Genomic DNA, 17,381 nt, shown 5'->3' on the forward strand with positions numbered 1-17,381 from the left:
ATAGCAGACCTCATTCTTACAAATGATCTTGACCTAATCCTCCTAACAGAAACATGGCTAAAGATAGACTCTTCTCCTATTCTTGACATTCTAATCCCTCCAGGCTGTGGCATCATAAGAGCAGACAGACCAAAATGATCAGGGGGTAGCATAGCCCGTATACATTGCACTAACCTTAAGGTTAACCAGTCACAAACCATCGTCCCCCCCCCCCCCTACCTACGAATACCTATGCTTGAACATTGTGAGCAACAACAGTTCCCTCTGTAAATTACACCTGATCTGCCACCCTCCAGGCAACAACCACTCATCAATCATGGAAATCATCTCTTTCAACGCTGAACAACACTGCTCTCATATCTTCCTCGGAGACTTCAACCTTCACTGGAATTACCACAACCACCCCACAGTTATTAGCCTAAAAACCTTCCTTACTGACCTCAACCTGGTTCAAATATGTGACAGCCCGACGCACACCCTAAGTTCTACTCTGGATATTGTCATTTCTAGACCAAATTCCATCAAACTTGAATCGATCGTCCCCTCTGATTGGACAGATCACCATTACATCACCTTTCTTATAACCGAACCAACTAAGACACATATACCCCAACTTAAGAAACCCAAACAATGGAAAAGGAATACCAGTGACATTAACCTCAATGATCTAACATGCCTCAGCAACAACGTACTATTGCTACCAGTAGACTCAACAGAGGTTAATGACTTCACTAACCACTACAAGAACTCGATGACTAGTTTTCTTGATGCAGTTGCACCCTTTCAGCTAAAAAGAACATCCTCTAAAGACTCCAATCTATGGTTCATTGGGGGCCTAAATTACCCAAGACGCAACCTGAGACTAGCTGAACAGGCATGGAGATCCTCACCATCGCTAGAGCACCTTAAGCAACTGAGATCACGGAGAAGCATTTACAACAAACACATCAGGTTCTAAAAAGCAAATTTCTTCAAAGTTCAGCTAAACAAGGCTAGAAATTGCCCAAGGAAACTGTTTGAAATTATCAAGCAACAATCCGCTCAACAAGCCAACGCTTCCACATGAGGTCCAAACTCACAAACAAACTGCAATATATTTGCCTCCCACTTTCTTGAAAAATATAGAAAATGAACTCCAAACAGCAAATGAACACCTAAAAAAAAAGACTTCCACCTACCCCCCACTCGCCCCGTCTGTACAAACCCCTAAACAACTCGAACTTACCCTAAAAAGCAAAGCGTCCTGGAACACTTTAAAAACCTTAGACGAAAATTACATTCTCAAGATCTTAACATCAATTAAACCATCAAATCACTTCTGCAACTATCTTCCAGCCAATATAATCAGTGAGATAAAAACTTCTCTAATTCCCCTCTGGACAAAGATAGTGAATGCCTCCCAACTTCAAGGAACCCATCCGAGCTGCCTAAAAACTGGTCAGGTAACCCCCATTCTAAAAAAAAAAAAAAAAACACAGCTGACTACACAATCCCAGATAACTACCGTCCAATTACCACTATTCATACCCTTGCAAAACTACTGGAGAAATGCGTCCATTTCCAAATATGCAGCCACATAGCTCAATTCCACCTCATTGACCAGTTCCAATCAGTCTTCCGTCAGGACCATAGCACGGAAACAGCCATGACACACATTGTTGACGATGCGCTCAGAATACTAGACCAAAATGAATTCTGCCTTCTAATCGTCCTAGACCTATCCTCAGCCTTCCATACAGTCAAACATGACAGTCTCCTAGACTTACTTGAACACAGAATGGGGTTATCTGGGAATGTCCTAAAATGGTTCCCTCCTTCTTAGACAGTCGAACGCAAAGAATCAAGCTCAACCAATCGCTGTCCACCACCACAGCGGTCACCCTAGGAGTCCCTCAAGGTTCCTGTCTATCACCTATCCCCTTCAATCAATTCATAGAGCCCTTAACTGAAATTCTGAAACTCTTCTATGTTCACTACCACATATATGCGGATGATACCTAAAAGTATCATCACCAGATGATATCTGTTCACTCAACACAACTCTGCAAAAAACCCACAACTGGCTGACCAGAAACCACCTCAAACCCAATACGCTAAAAACTGAATTCCTCCTAATTATCCCTAAGGATACGTCAACATTGAAGACCGGATGAAACCCTTAACAGCCTTCAACTGTTAACCACCCATCATAGATTCCGCAAGATCTGTAGGGATTACAATCGACAAAAATCTCAACATGCAAGAACACATCAGTATAGCCACCAGAGGAGCAAACTTTCATATGAACATTATTATAAAACTAAAACCCTCCCTTCTAGCCGACGACTTCAAATCAGCAGTGCAAGCTCTAGTGATATCCGGATTATACTATGGGAATACAACCTTATGTGGTCTGCCGAGATCCAGACTGGCTCCACTAAAAGCCTCTCTCAACGCGGCCGGAAGACTTGTCACCGGCATCAAAAAGAACAACCACATCACCCCTGATCTAAAGGCACTGAACTGGCACCCTTTTGAGGCAAGCTCATAGCAAAAAATTGCCTGTATGACACACAAATCCTTACACTTCAACACACCAAGGTAACTAGCTGATAAACTGGAACTATCAGGCGGTGGCAGAGCATCAAGAAGCACGGGCACCTGGCTATTGAAACCGCAAAAAATTTGGAAAAAGAAAACATACAACCGTACTTTCTCCGGACTAGCACCTAGAATCTGGAATGCCCTGTCCCCGGAAATCAGAATGAACCCTTTTAGCACTTCCTTCAGAAATGTAGTCCAACTGCTTTTAACTAACAAATTCCTATCCAACCCCAACACTTGACTTGCTCTCCAAACAGAACTTACACCTGATTTTAAAGACCAATGGCTAACACTCTCTTGAGTCCCCCCAGGCCTACTACTAATGTTTGACATCAAGTATGCTCTCCCTACTATGTACTCTCCTTTTTGTACCTATTGTATAAAGCTTTCTATGTGATGTAACTTCTGTAAAGCACTCTGATACCCTTCCAGGTTCTAGTCCGCGCTAAATAAAACTTTTAAAGTAAATAAATACATTAAATGATGATCAGATGGGGATGGGATTAGAGCAGTTTGGAGTGTAATAGTATGGTTGATACAAATATAAGATCTAGAGGTTTTCATTTCCAGTCTGTTGGTAAGAGGAAAGTGGTGGTGGGAGAAACGTTCTGTAAACTGGGTACAATTCATTTGGTCAGTACATATCACGTTAAAGTCCCTGCAACAGATTACTGGGGTAAAGAGTGAAAGTTAGTCAAGGGCTTTGCCAGGTTTGTCTAAGAAGTAATCTATAATGCCGGGAGGCTGATGGAGTGGTAAAATATTTGCTTTCAAAGGCACACCAACAGATGTACAGTTGCAGTTAAGGAAGTTTTAAAAGGGTTGTTTGTGCAGATGTGGAATGAATTTAAGTGACTTTGTAAGGGGGATGCCCACTCGCCACCAACCTTTGTTCTTGCTGAATACATGTTTCCTAGCCTTAGGACTCTGCTCACTTTGTTACTGCTAACCACTTCGAAAGTGCTTACGCTCCCGCCTTAAAACCTGTTTGATTGGCTTATACCTAATTGTCAAATTAAATTTACTTGTAAGTCCCTAGTAAAGTGGCACTTCCAGGGCCTTAAAGTAAATGCTACTAGTGAAGCTGCAGCACTGATTATGCCACCCACTTAAGTAGCTCTTTAAACATGTCTCAGGTCTGCCATTGCAGCCTGTTGTGTGCAGTTTTAAACTGCCATTTTGACCTGGCAAAGTAAACCTTTTGCCAGGCCCAAACCTTCATTTTTAATACATAGGCCACCCCTAGGTTAGGCCCTGGACAGCCCAGAGAGCAGGGTGCAATGTATTTAATAAGTAGGACATTTGCCTTTACTTTGTACATGTCCTTGTAGTAAAAAACCCTTAAATTGTACTGCAAGGCCTACCTCTTTATAGGATAACATAACATGGGAGTTACCTCATTACATTTTGTAAGTGTAATTTCCAGATGGGAACAGGTAGCCAGTCCATATTTGGTATCTCTGATATTGTAATGAAAAATCCTAATTATGGTGAAGTCAGATTTTAAATTATAATTCTGTAAATGCCACTTTTAGAGAGTTGGTATTTTCTTGCCTTAGCCATTTGATACCTGCAGCCTGTCTCTGGGTCACATTACAGGGTGTACTTGAGTGTTCCTCCTTGATAGCCACACACAATGGAGAGCTAAAGTGTAACTGGATGGGTTTTCACTGGCAGGATGGGAGGAGGAGCTGGACCCAGCCCCACTTAAACTTGAATAGGCTGTGTCCTATTCAAAGGCTGCATACCCCTGTAGTTAGTCTGGAGCCATGGCCAGGAAGGCAGAGCACATGTGCCCCTCAAAGACATGCCTCTAGAAGCTTCTCCCCACTTCAAAGTTAAACTAGGTATAAATACTCGACCTCAGACACCAACTCTTCAGTGCACATCTGGACCTGTACATACTCTGCCAGGAAGAAGGACTGTTGTGCTGCTGAAAGGACTGCCTCTCTACTGTACTGCTGCTCTAAAGGACTGCTCCCCTACTGTGCTGACCTTCTGCCCTCTAGCCTGGGTGAGTAGGACTGGACCTGCATCTCTTGAACCCAGAGTGACTCCACTGGCTAGTTGGCTGGCCTCCTGATCTGAAGCCTCAGGTTCACAGCAGGCTTCCTACAACCTTCCATATGCACCTGGATTCTGCCATTTGTGAGTCTACCCCACCAAGTGGGACCACCCCAGTCCTGGACCCTTGGAAGTGGGTTTAGGTGCTATGTCAGCCTTTGTGTATTCAGGGGAACAAACCGATCTCCTCAGCAGCATGGTGCAAAAATGAGCAGAACCAGCACATTGCCATTGCTGCTTGGATTGAGCCTATTGCAAAGATCCTCATCGCTTTTGCAGCCCCATCAGAACTGCTGCTGCACAACGCATCCTTGCCACAGGCCCTCACATCCCTCATCGACGGCCGCCTTGACAACTCCGCCAGACTCCGACTTTCATTCTCACAGGTCCATGGAACCGATGCATCGCCCTGACTGAGCACCGCATCCTCGATGCCGGACTTTGCATCTAAAGTCCCACCGACTGGATCCTTGATAATGACGCAGGCCTTGCATCGCAGCCTCGCAGCATCTCGGAATCAACACAATGCTTCGACTGCGCAATGCATTTTTTACGCTGATCCTCACAATGGTCCTGAAACCAGGATTCAAGTACTCTGTTCAGTGGGCCTAACTGGGTCCCTGTAGCTGGCCCGTGCTCCACTGCGCTCAACCTGAACTTGTGACGTTGTCCCAGTCCAGCACGACCAGATATCCATTGTTGGTGCTTTATATATTTTTTTACACTAATTTCCCCGAAATATTTAAAATTTCATATCTTCAGTTCTACTGATTGAATTTTTATAGCTCTAAATTGCATTTATATAGCGCTTACTACCCCTGATGAGGCGCTGTCGTTTTGGTCTTGTTTTATTTATCAAAAGTTCTATTTTTCTAACTTGGTGTGCGATCCTATTTGTATGGTGTTTGAACTATATTACTGTTTGAAGTGTTGCACAAATACTTTACACATTGCCTGTAAGTTAAGCCTGACTGCTCTGTGCCAAGCTACCACAGGGTTGAGCACAGGTAAATTTAGGTTTGACTTGTGCCTCAACTTGACATGGATTGTGGGTGCTGCTTAATCAGGGCTCACACCCCAAAAAACCTACAGCCCAGTTTCTTACAGCCTAGGAATGAGTAAGCATAGGATAAGACTGGGGGTAGGTGGTGTTGAATAATGTGTGGTGGTGGGCAAAAAGTCTGGGTACATAGCCGCAAGATCTTGGGTTGAGGAAAGCATAGTAGCAAGGATAGAAGTAAGGGCAGTAGCATGGCAAAAGTTGTACAAAATCAGCTTTTAGGTGCCAAATCACAATGAGTTACCAAATCATAATAATGTGCAAAATCATGAATATAAGATTGCTATGAGGTACCAAATTCGCTGGTATTGAGCACTGATTTACAAACGTGTATTTATAGATTCACATGCATTTTTGCAATTGACTCATTTACTATTAGGACGGTTTTGCAGGAGAAGTTCATGCACCTCAGGCCGGGAGGAGGAGAAAGCACACCTTTGAAGAGCAAATATTGGAGGAACTGTATTGCGCAGTTACAAAAAAGTTGAGGGACAAAGCCTCGAGTACCCCACCAGAGCTCTTTCACCCTTGTGCTGCTGCCTCAGCCACCACCTTACACCTCCGGCACCACCTCGTTCTCACACACCACCACCTACTCTTCTGTCACCACATTTGTCTACTCCTTTAGACTATGCTGACTCGGCCAAGTTTGTCCTTATGATATGAACCATGACCCACTGACACACGGGGACAAGGCTGTGGACGTGATCTAGAGCCCTAATGTGTGAAGGTCTCCCCCTAATGACACCATGCTGCCATTCAGAGGGTGACACAGCACCGCCAGGTTAAGCTCCATGTCATGGAGGAAGAAGACTTATTTGTGGCATAGATCATTTTAGGTTTTCAAGCACATTTTAACCCCTGAACCACCAGTCCAGCTAAAAGTGTACAGTTAACAACACAAATTGGCAAGAGGCACATCCGTGTAACAGTTTGCATTTCAAAAAAGGCCATAGACCACTTTCATCCCAACTAACCCTCCCCTCCCACATCCCCAACTTCAGAAGGGAGACAAACCCCCACCCACCCAACTGATTCCACCTTGTCTAGTGCCCTACAAAGCAATGAAAGTCTGCCAGAATAGATCTCTGCAGATACAACGTGACTCATCAATTGAGAGTCAGGTATTCAGTCAAAATATTGAGTTGGAAATGTCGACTTACAATAATATCGAGTTTTAAATATTGTGACCTAGAAATATCGGCAGCAAGAATATTGTGGTGAAGTATATTGACTAAGGTAAGAAATATTGATTTAAAAAATATAGAAGTCATTGATATCGTTTGTAAAATTATTGTTGTTTAAAATATCGTTTTTTTAATTACTGGTATGTTTTTTAGTATATATTTTAAATGTATGTGATGTATTTTTTTAAGTATTGTTTTTTTTAAATATATGTTAATTTTTTAGCAGTTATTAATTTCATTTTTAATGGGGTTTTTAGTTCTGTAGCGGGTTGTGGGTTTATAGGGGAATAGGGTGGGAAGTAATTTAATTATAATAAATTAATGAATATTTTTTATTAATATTTATTTCATTGAGATTTTATAATTGTGTATTTTTTTGTTTGTAAATTTTAGATGTGGGTTGTGGCGTTTATTGGGGTAAAGTGTGGGAAGTAATTCTTCTTTAATTAGTTGTTAATTATTATTGGTTAATTGACAATTAATTATGGTAATTGTGTAATTAATTTTATGTGCGGGTTGTGGGGTATATAAGGGTGAAGTGGAAAGTATTTTTTTTTAAATTAATTACTAATTAGTTGTTCATCTTAATTGACAATGAAATATGGAAATTGTGTAATTCATTTTAGTTGTCGGTTGTGGGGTTTTTAGGGGTAAAGCGTGGGAAGTAATTTATATGCCTTTAATTAAGAATTAGTTGATAATTAATATGAATTAATTAATTCATAATTAATTAGGGTAATTGTTTAATTATATTTTTGTGGGGGTTTGGGGTTTATAAGGGTGAAGGGTGGGGAGCAAATACATTTTACTTACTTTATAATTAGCTGTTAAATACTATTAGTTATTTAATTGATTTTTTTAATCGTGTAATCAATTTTTTTACAGTTTAATTTTTGGTGTGGGTTGTGGGATTGTCGGTGTAAAGGCTGGGAAGTTAATGACATTTTATGTTTTGATTTGTTTTTTAATTAATATATGTTCAATTGAAAATTATTAGTTATGTACATAATTTTTGTTTTTATTTTCGTTGTGAGTTTCCTACTGTTGCATTGACTAGAGTGGGAATAGTAAATTTTATCCCTCATCTATCCAACACTTTCTCTACTGTTGCACTGACTGGATTGGGAAAGTTGAGTTTAAAGATTTTTAAGTAGTTTAATGTTTGAATTTAGAACATAATGTGTTTTGATAGATATAATTTTATTGGTATGTATGTATATAAAACATTTAAATTTAATTTTATACATTGTGGTTCATGCGGTGTAGTGTAGGAGGTTGAATAATGCCATGCATACCATACCTAATAACGAATTTCCCTACCTAGAATCAGTGTGGTTAATGAATGAATGTCCCTTACCAGTCGTTCCCAGTGTTTTGATGCACATTGTTTTCCCAGTGTGCACTCCCATGATTCATTATGTTTCCATGTAGCGGTCGCCTCTTTTATGAGCAACACTCCATTAAAAATAGAGTCTCTAGTGCCCACAAGTCTAGGAAGGATTGTTTCAAATGGTGTTTTGTCCCTGGTGGCTTCTTTTGAGCATCTGAGGGCTGCCTTACTGCTCCTTTCCAGGAAATGTCCATCTCGGCGGGGCTCGGTTGAGTGTCTGGCTTGCAACTAAGATCTGTGAGGCGGTCTCCCCTGCTACTCGTGGCCTCTTTTGCAATGGCCTGGGGACTTACCACTCACTGTCTTGGGTGTCATCTGGGAGGGTGTCATCTGGGAGGGTGACGCCCCTAGACCCTCTCATCAGTCGCCGCTCGGTGCATGATGGCCAGGACTCCAGCTAGTCCGCAGAGACAGAACGAACACTTCTTTCTTGCCCCCAACCTGGCGCCGCAACAGGGGGCAAGAACTGGTTGCAGAAGGGAAGGTAATCTTGAGTAACATTTAGTGTGCCCTTCACTCCACTGACCCAGCCTGCAGGGAACTCAATACAGGCACCCTGCTGAGACTCTGTGTCTTGCTCGGTTTCAGGCTTTAGAGAAAAAGTGTGCTGAAGGAGTATGCTCAAGCAAATCAAGGATGATACAAACTACTAAGGCCATGGGCGGTCTGTAGAAACCCTCAGAAACCCTCAGATTTGGCTTCAGTAAACAGCAAATAAGAGGAGGCAGTAGATAGTTCACGACTCCTGGACCAAAGTCCTTCGGTAGAGGTGAATACTGTGGCAATGGCATGGGAAGAGGTAAAGGTGGCTTCAGCAGAGGTGCCTCAACTTCCAATCAGTTACTCACCCATCATTCAAAACCCAGGGCAAATTGGTGCTCTTGGTGGTGCAACATGGGAGCTGTCTGGATTTTCACACCATGCCACCTAACCAGCTCATCGCCACGTAATTACTGATACAGCAGAAAGCTGGGCAAATTTTCACTTGGATATATAATTCTTCAAACACCTATTTCCTCTCTGGGACCATGACACAACACTAACTGCCATTGGTCCTCCAATGGATTTTTTACGTGAGCTAACCGGGACATGGATATTAGAGAACGTGAGGCAAATCCTTATGAGGACCTGGAATTAGAAAATGCCAAAAATCATGCTAACAACATATAACCTTTACTTTCATTATTTCGATTCAGGAAACGTTCGACAAAAAGTTCACACCAAGAATGTCTCAAATACGATATATATTTGCTCAGGGAAACTATTTATCTAAGCTTCAATTTGAATGGTTGGGAACATAAATCACATTATAATCAGATTTATAGTAAGCCATTTAGTAAAATTAGTCGCACAATGTCATACAGATTCAACAGGATAAACATTTGCTGGTTTCCTAGAACAGAGATATATATGTGAGAGAGAGAGAGAGATAGAGAGAGAGAGACAGACAGACAGACGGACGGAAAAATCAAGTTTCAGCATTCAGGTTATACAAACCAAATATGCAGAGTCAAAGCGCAATGAGTCCATAAACTCTTCAGCCGAAGAATTGTACCTGAACACTTTAACATCCGGCAAAGTACAGGTTTGCCAGTTCGGAAAGTTTAATTCAGATCGGTTTGGCATAAGGAAGGAAATCCGAGTTTTTTCCGACAGCATGCCAGGCAGGGAAATTAAAATAATAATCAGCCTATGACTCTTCCTCCAACGGGGCTATTATACTTCCAAAAGATTCTCAGTTCACAATCACGAAGTATCTTTTCCCTCATACGATATGGTCTCCATTTGTTGTCTACAGTGGGCTTCTCATGGTGTGATCAGTACCTTACTAAGAAATCCTTTTGCAAAATCATCAAATTCAATAACTTTATATTTCCATCCTTTCCTCAGAAGTAAGAAAATTCACTTTGTTCACTGTCTGTTTTTTCCCAGATGCTCTCTCTGGGTTTGCAATTGTATTGATACATTTCCGTTAAAAGTGTTGCTGATTCAAGAGAGAATCTATTGTTTGAAAGGCTAAGAAAGAAACTTCATGAAAAGTTCTCACAGCGTTCAAAAATGATTACTTTAGCTAGATTCTGCTTTTCGGATGAGGAAAAGAAAGCATTTGTGGCCTACATGAAAACTTGCTAAATCACTATCACATTATTATTATCATTATTATTATTATTATTATTATTATTATTATTATAAACACACAGTAATATGAATAATTCATTTTCCTAGGTAATTCACTCATTAATCTTCTGTTAAAAGTTACATATCATTATTTGATACTACTAAAAAAAGATTTCACAGGTTTATATTTTCAAAAAAGATTAATATACATGTTACTTTTAATATGCACGTTTGTACCACACAATACTAAATAAAACTATGAACCTTTATATGGTCAAGCATCCCTAAACTCAGCATTTTATCATTTTCCAGTGTTCGATTACGTAAGCATTAGTTTCATTTATCACATTCAAGGCTTCAGCAGCATATTTTCTAGGTTAACTATGTTTAGCTTCTTAATCACCTGATTACATTGCATAAGCAAATATGTTCTCTCTCTTTATTTACATCTTTCACATGTTCACGTTTCAAAACATTTCTGCATGCTTTTACGATGTAGTAGAAAATCTCACTTTTTTAATCTTTTACCGTTTTACACGTTTTTTTCATCAAAATTGTCGTAAATTTAATTTGAAGGGGAGAATTCATGGAGCGTAAAAGTTTAATGATGATTGCCTCTATCATTACAATGGCCCTGCACTCAGAGGGTTGTGGGGGTACATCTTGCCCACAAGACTGCTCAAGGTACCTGGATGCAAGAGCAGCAGGATTGATACCTCAATTACCTTTAATTCATGGCAAGCAGATTGTCATTAAAAGCATTTTTACAGAATTATCTGGGTCGAAACAGTCTTCATAAAGAATGGCAACATCACAGCCATGTATATCATCCAGACGCAAGGGGGTGTGTACTCTTACCAGCTATCAGCACTAGTCCAAACAGTTTGGCATTGAGCCATTTGGATTCAGATTCTTCTCCAAGCAGAAAACCTATCTGAGGTGGAGACTCATTTTAGAGACCAGTTAGCGAGGAATCATTAACAAGTCCACACATAGGAGATGGATCCTCAAGGTAATTCAGGAGTACTTTCCCAGATAAGGCATATCCACACCATGCAAAATGCAACTTCACCGCCACGTACCCACACCCGCAGTCCATGGGTTTTGCCCTGTGGATGAATTGGTCATGGATATTTGCTTACATAAGTGTCCTTGTTCTTTATTTTGGTGACACTAACATGGGTGAACAAAGCAAACACAAGGAGATGATGGATGGAGCACTTAAACTTTTCAGACACTCACCCCCAGTCACAGATCTGGGTTGAATCCATCATCGTTCTTTAGCTCACTTCGCCACCCCAGTTCAGACTCAGCTATATGCAAATCAGTTTGTCCCTGTGCCTCATGGGAACAGTCCAGCCCGAACTGCCTAGCCATGTATTACCTGGACCAGAAACAAGCATCCTGGGACTGTTTTCACATGGGTGAGGCAGCTGTAGTTTTTGATGCTACTGGAAATGTCTGTGCACCCAAAAAAAAAAATCTTCTTCTAAGACCTGATCTTCTAACTCAACATCCAGATCAGCTCAGACACCCAGACCTCAAGCAGTTTAATTTAGCAATGTGGCGTCTGAGGTCCTAAAGTTTGGTTACCTCAAGCTTCCAGAGGAGTGTATGCAGATTGTGTGTGAGGCACGTAAACCTACCACATGTAACTACAAGGCATCAAAGGGGAAAAGATGTGTCCACTACTGCTTAGGTAAATGAAAGAACTCCCCACCCCCAAAGTATCTGTGCAACTGCTGTCTTTTACATCCGCAAAATCTAGGCTGGCATACACCTACATCTGCTTACATTTAGCTGCAATATGAACATACATGCAAAGCATAGATTATTTGTCGCTTTTAAAGATGCCTGTAGCAAGGCCTTCATGTAGACTTTTAAAAGGTGATTACTTCAAGAACACCTTCCCTATCTCGGAATTTGAACATAGCTCTTATAATAGTGATGAATCTTCCCTTCAAGCCACATACAATTCTTATCCAGGCAGGTAGCTTTCATTGTTGCTGCCACTTTTATCAGGCAAATCAGTGAATTTCAAGGCACTAACAGTGTAGGTAACCTTTATTCAGATGCCTAAAGATAGAGTGATTTGAGAACAACCCCAATGTTTATTCCAAAAGACGTTTCCTTTTAATGTAAATCAGACAATTCAGTTACATATTGTTTGCTCACACTTAGAAATTGTGGCAGCAAGGGCCTTACACATGCTTCATGTCAAGAGAGGACTGGTGAACTATACCAAGAGAGCTAAATCCATACGAAGACAAAACAACTCTGTTGCTTTTGCAAAACCTCACAAAGGCAATTCTATTTCCAAAGGTACTATGCTAAGATTGTGTGAAGCCTAGAGCGCACGACACTCAAAAGAAGGCAGTTACCATGGCCTTCTTATGAAACATTCCCATGGCAGACATATAGTGTTGCTACTTGGTCAACACCACACGTCTATCAAATATTGTGTGTACATCCAAGCCTGTCAGAAGGATTTAATTGGCTAAACAGTTTTCAAACCTGTGGTCCAAACATGTGCATCATCTGCTCATTAGACACTGCTTAAGGGAGTTACTTCCTAAAGGTTTGTATCTACAACAAATGCTGCAAACATAAAATGTTGCTTAACATGTAACTATCTGTAGCTTGTAGTGCTTTAGATTCACATGTGCCCTTCCACGTCCCTGGAAGTGAGCAGTTATCCTAGGTGTTTTCCAATTTTACACAGCACATATATTCTGTCTTAGTTCACTCCTTTCCACTGGCCCTACTTGAAAGCAACCTGAGGTGGAGTCTTTATCCTGGTGCATTGTGAGCTTCAGGGGGGAGTCATAAGGTATCTTGTGACTCTAAACTTCTTTGAAGAAAAACAACTTTCAAATTCCTGTCTCCAATACTAAATGACAGAAGTAAGCAGAGTATGCGTCTTTACAGTACTACAAGCTACGAACAGATGTTTGCTGAGTAATTAACATTTTTATTTCTGAAATTATTCTAGGTATTTCTCTAGCTAAATATATTTGAATTGATCTATGTTAAGTGCACAGCTCAAAATTAACCTGAAATGCAAACTAGGTATTTGTTAATTGTTTTCCAAATTAATTTCATATTTAGAGGCATGGCTATTGCACGCTGGGGGAAGCATTCAATCGCCTGGACTTCTCAAGTGCAATTCAAGATGTCAGAAAGTTTAACTATGTCGTAAAAGTAAGTACACGTTTCTCATTCTCATTGGGTACAAAATAAATGTTCTTTACATGCTATTTTTTCGATCATATCCTAAAGCATTTTCGATTGGAAGAGCATGTTTCGAATATTGCACACTATCCAAAAAGATTTGCAGTGGACCCAATACAGACATTCCACATAGTACTCATCAAAACGTCACCTGTGTAAATAAACTATTGTTAAAGGTATTGTTTACTATATGCAGCATTCAATGTGGTTTTTCAACATTACAAATTCAAATCATCTAAAATCACAGGTAGTAGTGTGTCAGAAATGTTTGACTGATCATTTTCACCTTAGGTTGTTTTATTGTGTGGGAATGTCACAAATTAAGGTGAAATACAAGCTGAATGGAACTAGACTTAAAATTCTTGCAAATCGTATGCTCACCTTCCACCTTTTTAGCTAACAGCCAAGCAGGTGCCCCTGAGCTTTTGCCATGGAAGACTTCAGGATATGGATATCCGTGCAGCCCAATCAAAGGACCTAGATTCAGCTAGTGTGTAAGTCACATGGCCGTCCACCCCATATCCCTTTGCCCAGCAGACAGTTAGGTTCCCCTCTGCTCTCCTGTTACAGAAGCACCCAGCGAGTCCAGGGGACAATTGACAGCAATACCTCATTCACCTACCAGCTTAAAGCAAATAGTATTGTAGAAAACACAATAGGTTCAATATATAATGTTATGCAGATGCACATTCCTGCTAAATATGTTGGATGCTTATACCTTTTTTTGACTGAAGGCTACCTTCAATTTCCAGGCTTGTACTAAAGTCCCTGTCTTCTGTATTCTAGAGAAGCACGCTAAATTATTTAAACTAATCAAGATTTGGATCAGATGCAGAAGTGCATGCTAAACAAGACTTTTCTGCGACCATTGGTTATCAGGAAGGCTCAATAATGATAAGGTTTTGACACACACTTTGGATGTTGATTTTTATTACCCAATGTCATTAGTCACCCTTGTCATCAGGGAAGATCTACAACTATGTATGTTTGTGGTATTTGTATAGCACAAACCTAGCCAAAGGCAGCAGAGCAGCTCTGGACAGGGTCAATGGCAGGAATATAATCAGGAAGTGCGGGTTTGAACAGCAGTTCTGAAGTCTCTTTTTTTAGGAGGAACTGTTTCACATTCTTCAATAGAGAGCTATTGAATTCGTTCTTCAGGTAAAGTTGGTGTCCAGGATGAATCCAAGTGATCTGGCTTTGGGTGAAAGTTTGGGGTCTGAAACAGTCAAGGTTCATGCCATTGATCAAGATTCGATCTATTTCTTGCTTCCTCTTGGCAAATAACAGGAATCTGGCTAAGTGGGGTTGAGCTTCGGGTACATGCTGAACAATCAAGGTCTAGATAAGGTGCAGGCTGTGTTTGAAGAGTTGGATACCAGGAGTGAAGGAACTTTCAAGTAGAGTTCTGTATTGTCGGCACAGCATATTGATGAATTCTGGTAACGTTTTTGGTAAGTAGAGCCCCAAGGGGCTCCATGAAGATGTTGAATATTCCGATCACAAACTGTTCATACACGCGAGGAAATTAAATGACGTAAATCACCCAGTGACCTCAAAGAGATTCCGAAATATCGCAACTTCTAAACAATATGTCTAGGAGCATGAAACACAAGGAGCAGGATGTCACAGGAAATGTTATACATTAATAAGAACCCAATAATTTCTAAGAAAAACCATGTCTCTTCTCTCCCCTCCAAATCCCTCTCACTAAGACTTGTCTGTTCAAGAGGCATGTAAGCTTGACAGGAAGGTTTTGCCCAGCAGGACATTCGACTAGAACAGAACCCTTCTGAACCACAAAGATTCTTCATGTGAAACACTGTTGGTGAGGGGATTGTGTTTTCTTTTTTTAATACATATATAGAAAACGCAAAATAGTCACCAATAATTCGGCCATGCAGTTGAGTCAACATAGATTGCAGTGGCGCATGCCTTAATTTTACTGTAGAAATGTTGGATTGTGGCGTAGACAAAATGTAAATGGTTTGAAGGTGAAATCTACAAGTAGCATATAATGGGAGTGCCACATTTAAAGTACAGTGGTCTTATTGTGACAAAACTCAACTAAGCACAAATATTCTACCAGTGTTCTGTTCGAAGACATAACATCTCACATTCTAATTCATTGTTTATATCCCTGCACCAAAAAGCCGGACATTATTCATTGTTGTTCCCAGAATGGGGAATACCCACTTGGGTCGTTGGTTACCTAGTCTTTTACTAGTTTTCCCTGATTCCACGGACATGAACCTCCTACTCTGAACATTAGAGTCAGTGCAAGCAAGAGGGGTGGATAACAAGAGGAAGTGAGGTTATCTAGGAGAAAGGAAAGCTGTGACCTGGCTGGGGTGAATGTTATCTGCTCCCCCGTGGTGCTTGGGGGAGAGTGGTAACAAACTTTGCTTGCACCCCTTGTTACTGTGGCAGTGCTCTCCCATACTTGTAATGAGGACTCTTGTGCCTGAGGTGTCACATGACATACTGAACTGTGGCAGTATACTCAAAATACTTGAGGCATACTCAGCAACAGAACACTTTAAGTCTACGGATATTGAATGATTCAAATCATACCCAATAGCCCTCAGCCTACTCTACAAAATGTCCGATGCACATGGGCTAAAAACCGTAGCCCCCAAAATTGACCTTTGGTTCCTGGGTTAAGAGTAAATACATTGGTGTTATTCTCTAAATAGAATGCAAGTTGAGCGGTATTGTCAATTAAAAAGAGCCTTGAAGATATGGTGTGGTTGTTAACCCTGTGTTTAGATCTTGTTACCACGAACCCGTTCAACCCCTTTGGCACCCAGTGAGTTACTTAGAAGGGTGTAGGCACAGCTGGGTCCTTGCTATTGCTCCTGGTTACAGTACGATTACTTGTAGAGACATGAGCGGGGAGTGCTAGATATTGAGCAGTTTAAGAAGCATCTAAGCTTTCCACTTTAGGTTTGAACTGGGGATGGGCCCCAAGTGTAATCCTTCCGTAAAAAGATTCCTACTGCCTTGTGCCAGTACTTTCACTAGCTTGGCCAGAATTTTGGTAAAGAAGTGTCCTGACAAAAAATTGTGATTCTGGACATTTTTACATGATTCTTACTTTATAGATTTCTGAGAACACTTTTAAGTGGTATGGCTAACGGAAACCTAGATGACTGAGGGACTGCTTCTGAGAATTTTGGTATTTTTGAACCTGCTGCAAGTGCAGGTCTCGAGAGGTGGTTAACCAAAGCAGAATTAGCAACCCTAACCAAATTATGTTTGTATGCAGTTTACTGCTTCTCTGTACTGTTTGAGTTTTAAATGTTCCCAAAAGAGTTCTGAATAAAATATTTCCCCCTTATAAGGGAACCAAAGATCTCTGCACCTTCCATCAACCCATTTGCTCAGTTCAAAATCACTGTTAATTTGAGTCTCTCACTCTTGCTGATTTTCCATGGAGTCCCAATTACTCTTAAGCCCTTCTTATAACTTTCCATATAAACAAACTAAACATTTTAATGTGGTGGCTACTTTCAGTGTAACAAAAGGTTTGAAAGGCCTCCAATGCATGTAGTCCAAGGATTAGGACACCTGTATAATCAAGAACTGATCTTGAGGACTTAATATAATACATGCAGGCAGCGGAGAAATCTAGATCAGAACGTCTGTTCAGAGAATGCAATTGATGGATTTGAAAACATGTAGTAAAAAAATCCCTCTTGCTGATCTTTTATGGGTCAGAAGCATCACAGAATTGACATTAAATGCA

General features: G+C 40.7%; 1 protein-coding gene across 6 annotated transcripts in view; it reads left to right on the forward strand.

Annotated features, from left to right (window-relative positions):
• The window catches only part of FBXO25 (F-box protein 25), a 491,440-nt gene that overhangs the window by 183,834 nt on the left and 290,225 nt on the right, over positions 1 to 17,381 (forward strand). For all 6 annotated transcript variants that reach the window (XM_085610798.1, XM_085610797.1, XM_085610802.1 and 3 more), the window contains one exon: positions 13,511 to 13,603. In XM_085610798.1, coding sequence (XP_085466924.1) covers positions 13,511 to 13,603 — 93 coding nt within the window. The remainder of the gene's footprint in view (positions 1 to 13,510; positions 13,604 to 17,381) is intronic.

Source organism: Triturus cristatus, chromosome 6 (genome assembly GCF_964204655.1).
Source record: "Triturus cristatus chromosome 6, aTriCri1.1, whole genome shotgun sequence".
Classification (NCBI taxonomy): Eukaryota; Metazoa; Chordata; class Amphibia; order Caudata; family Salamandridae; genus Triturus; species Triturus cristatus.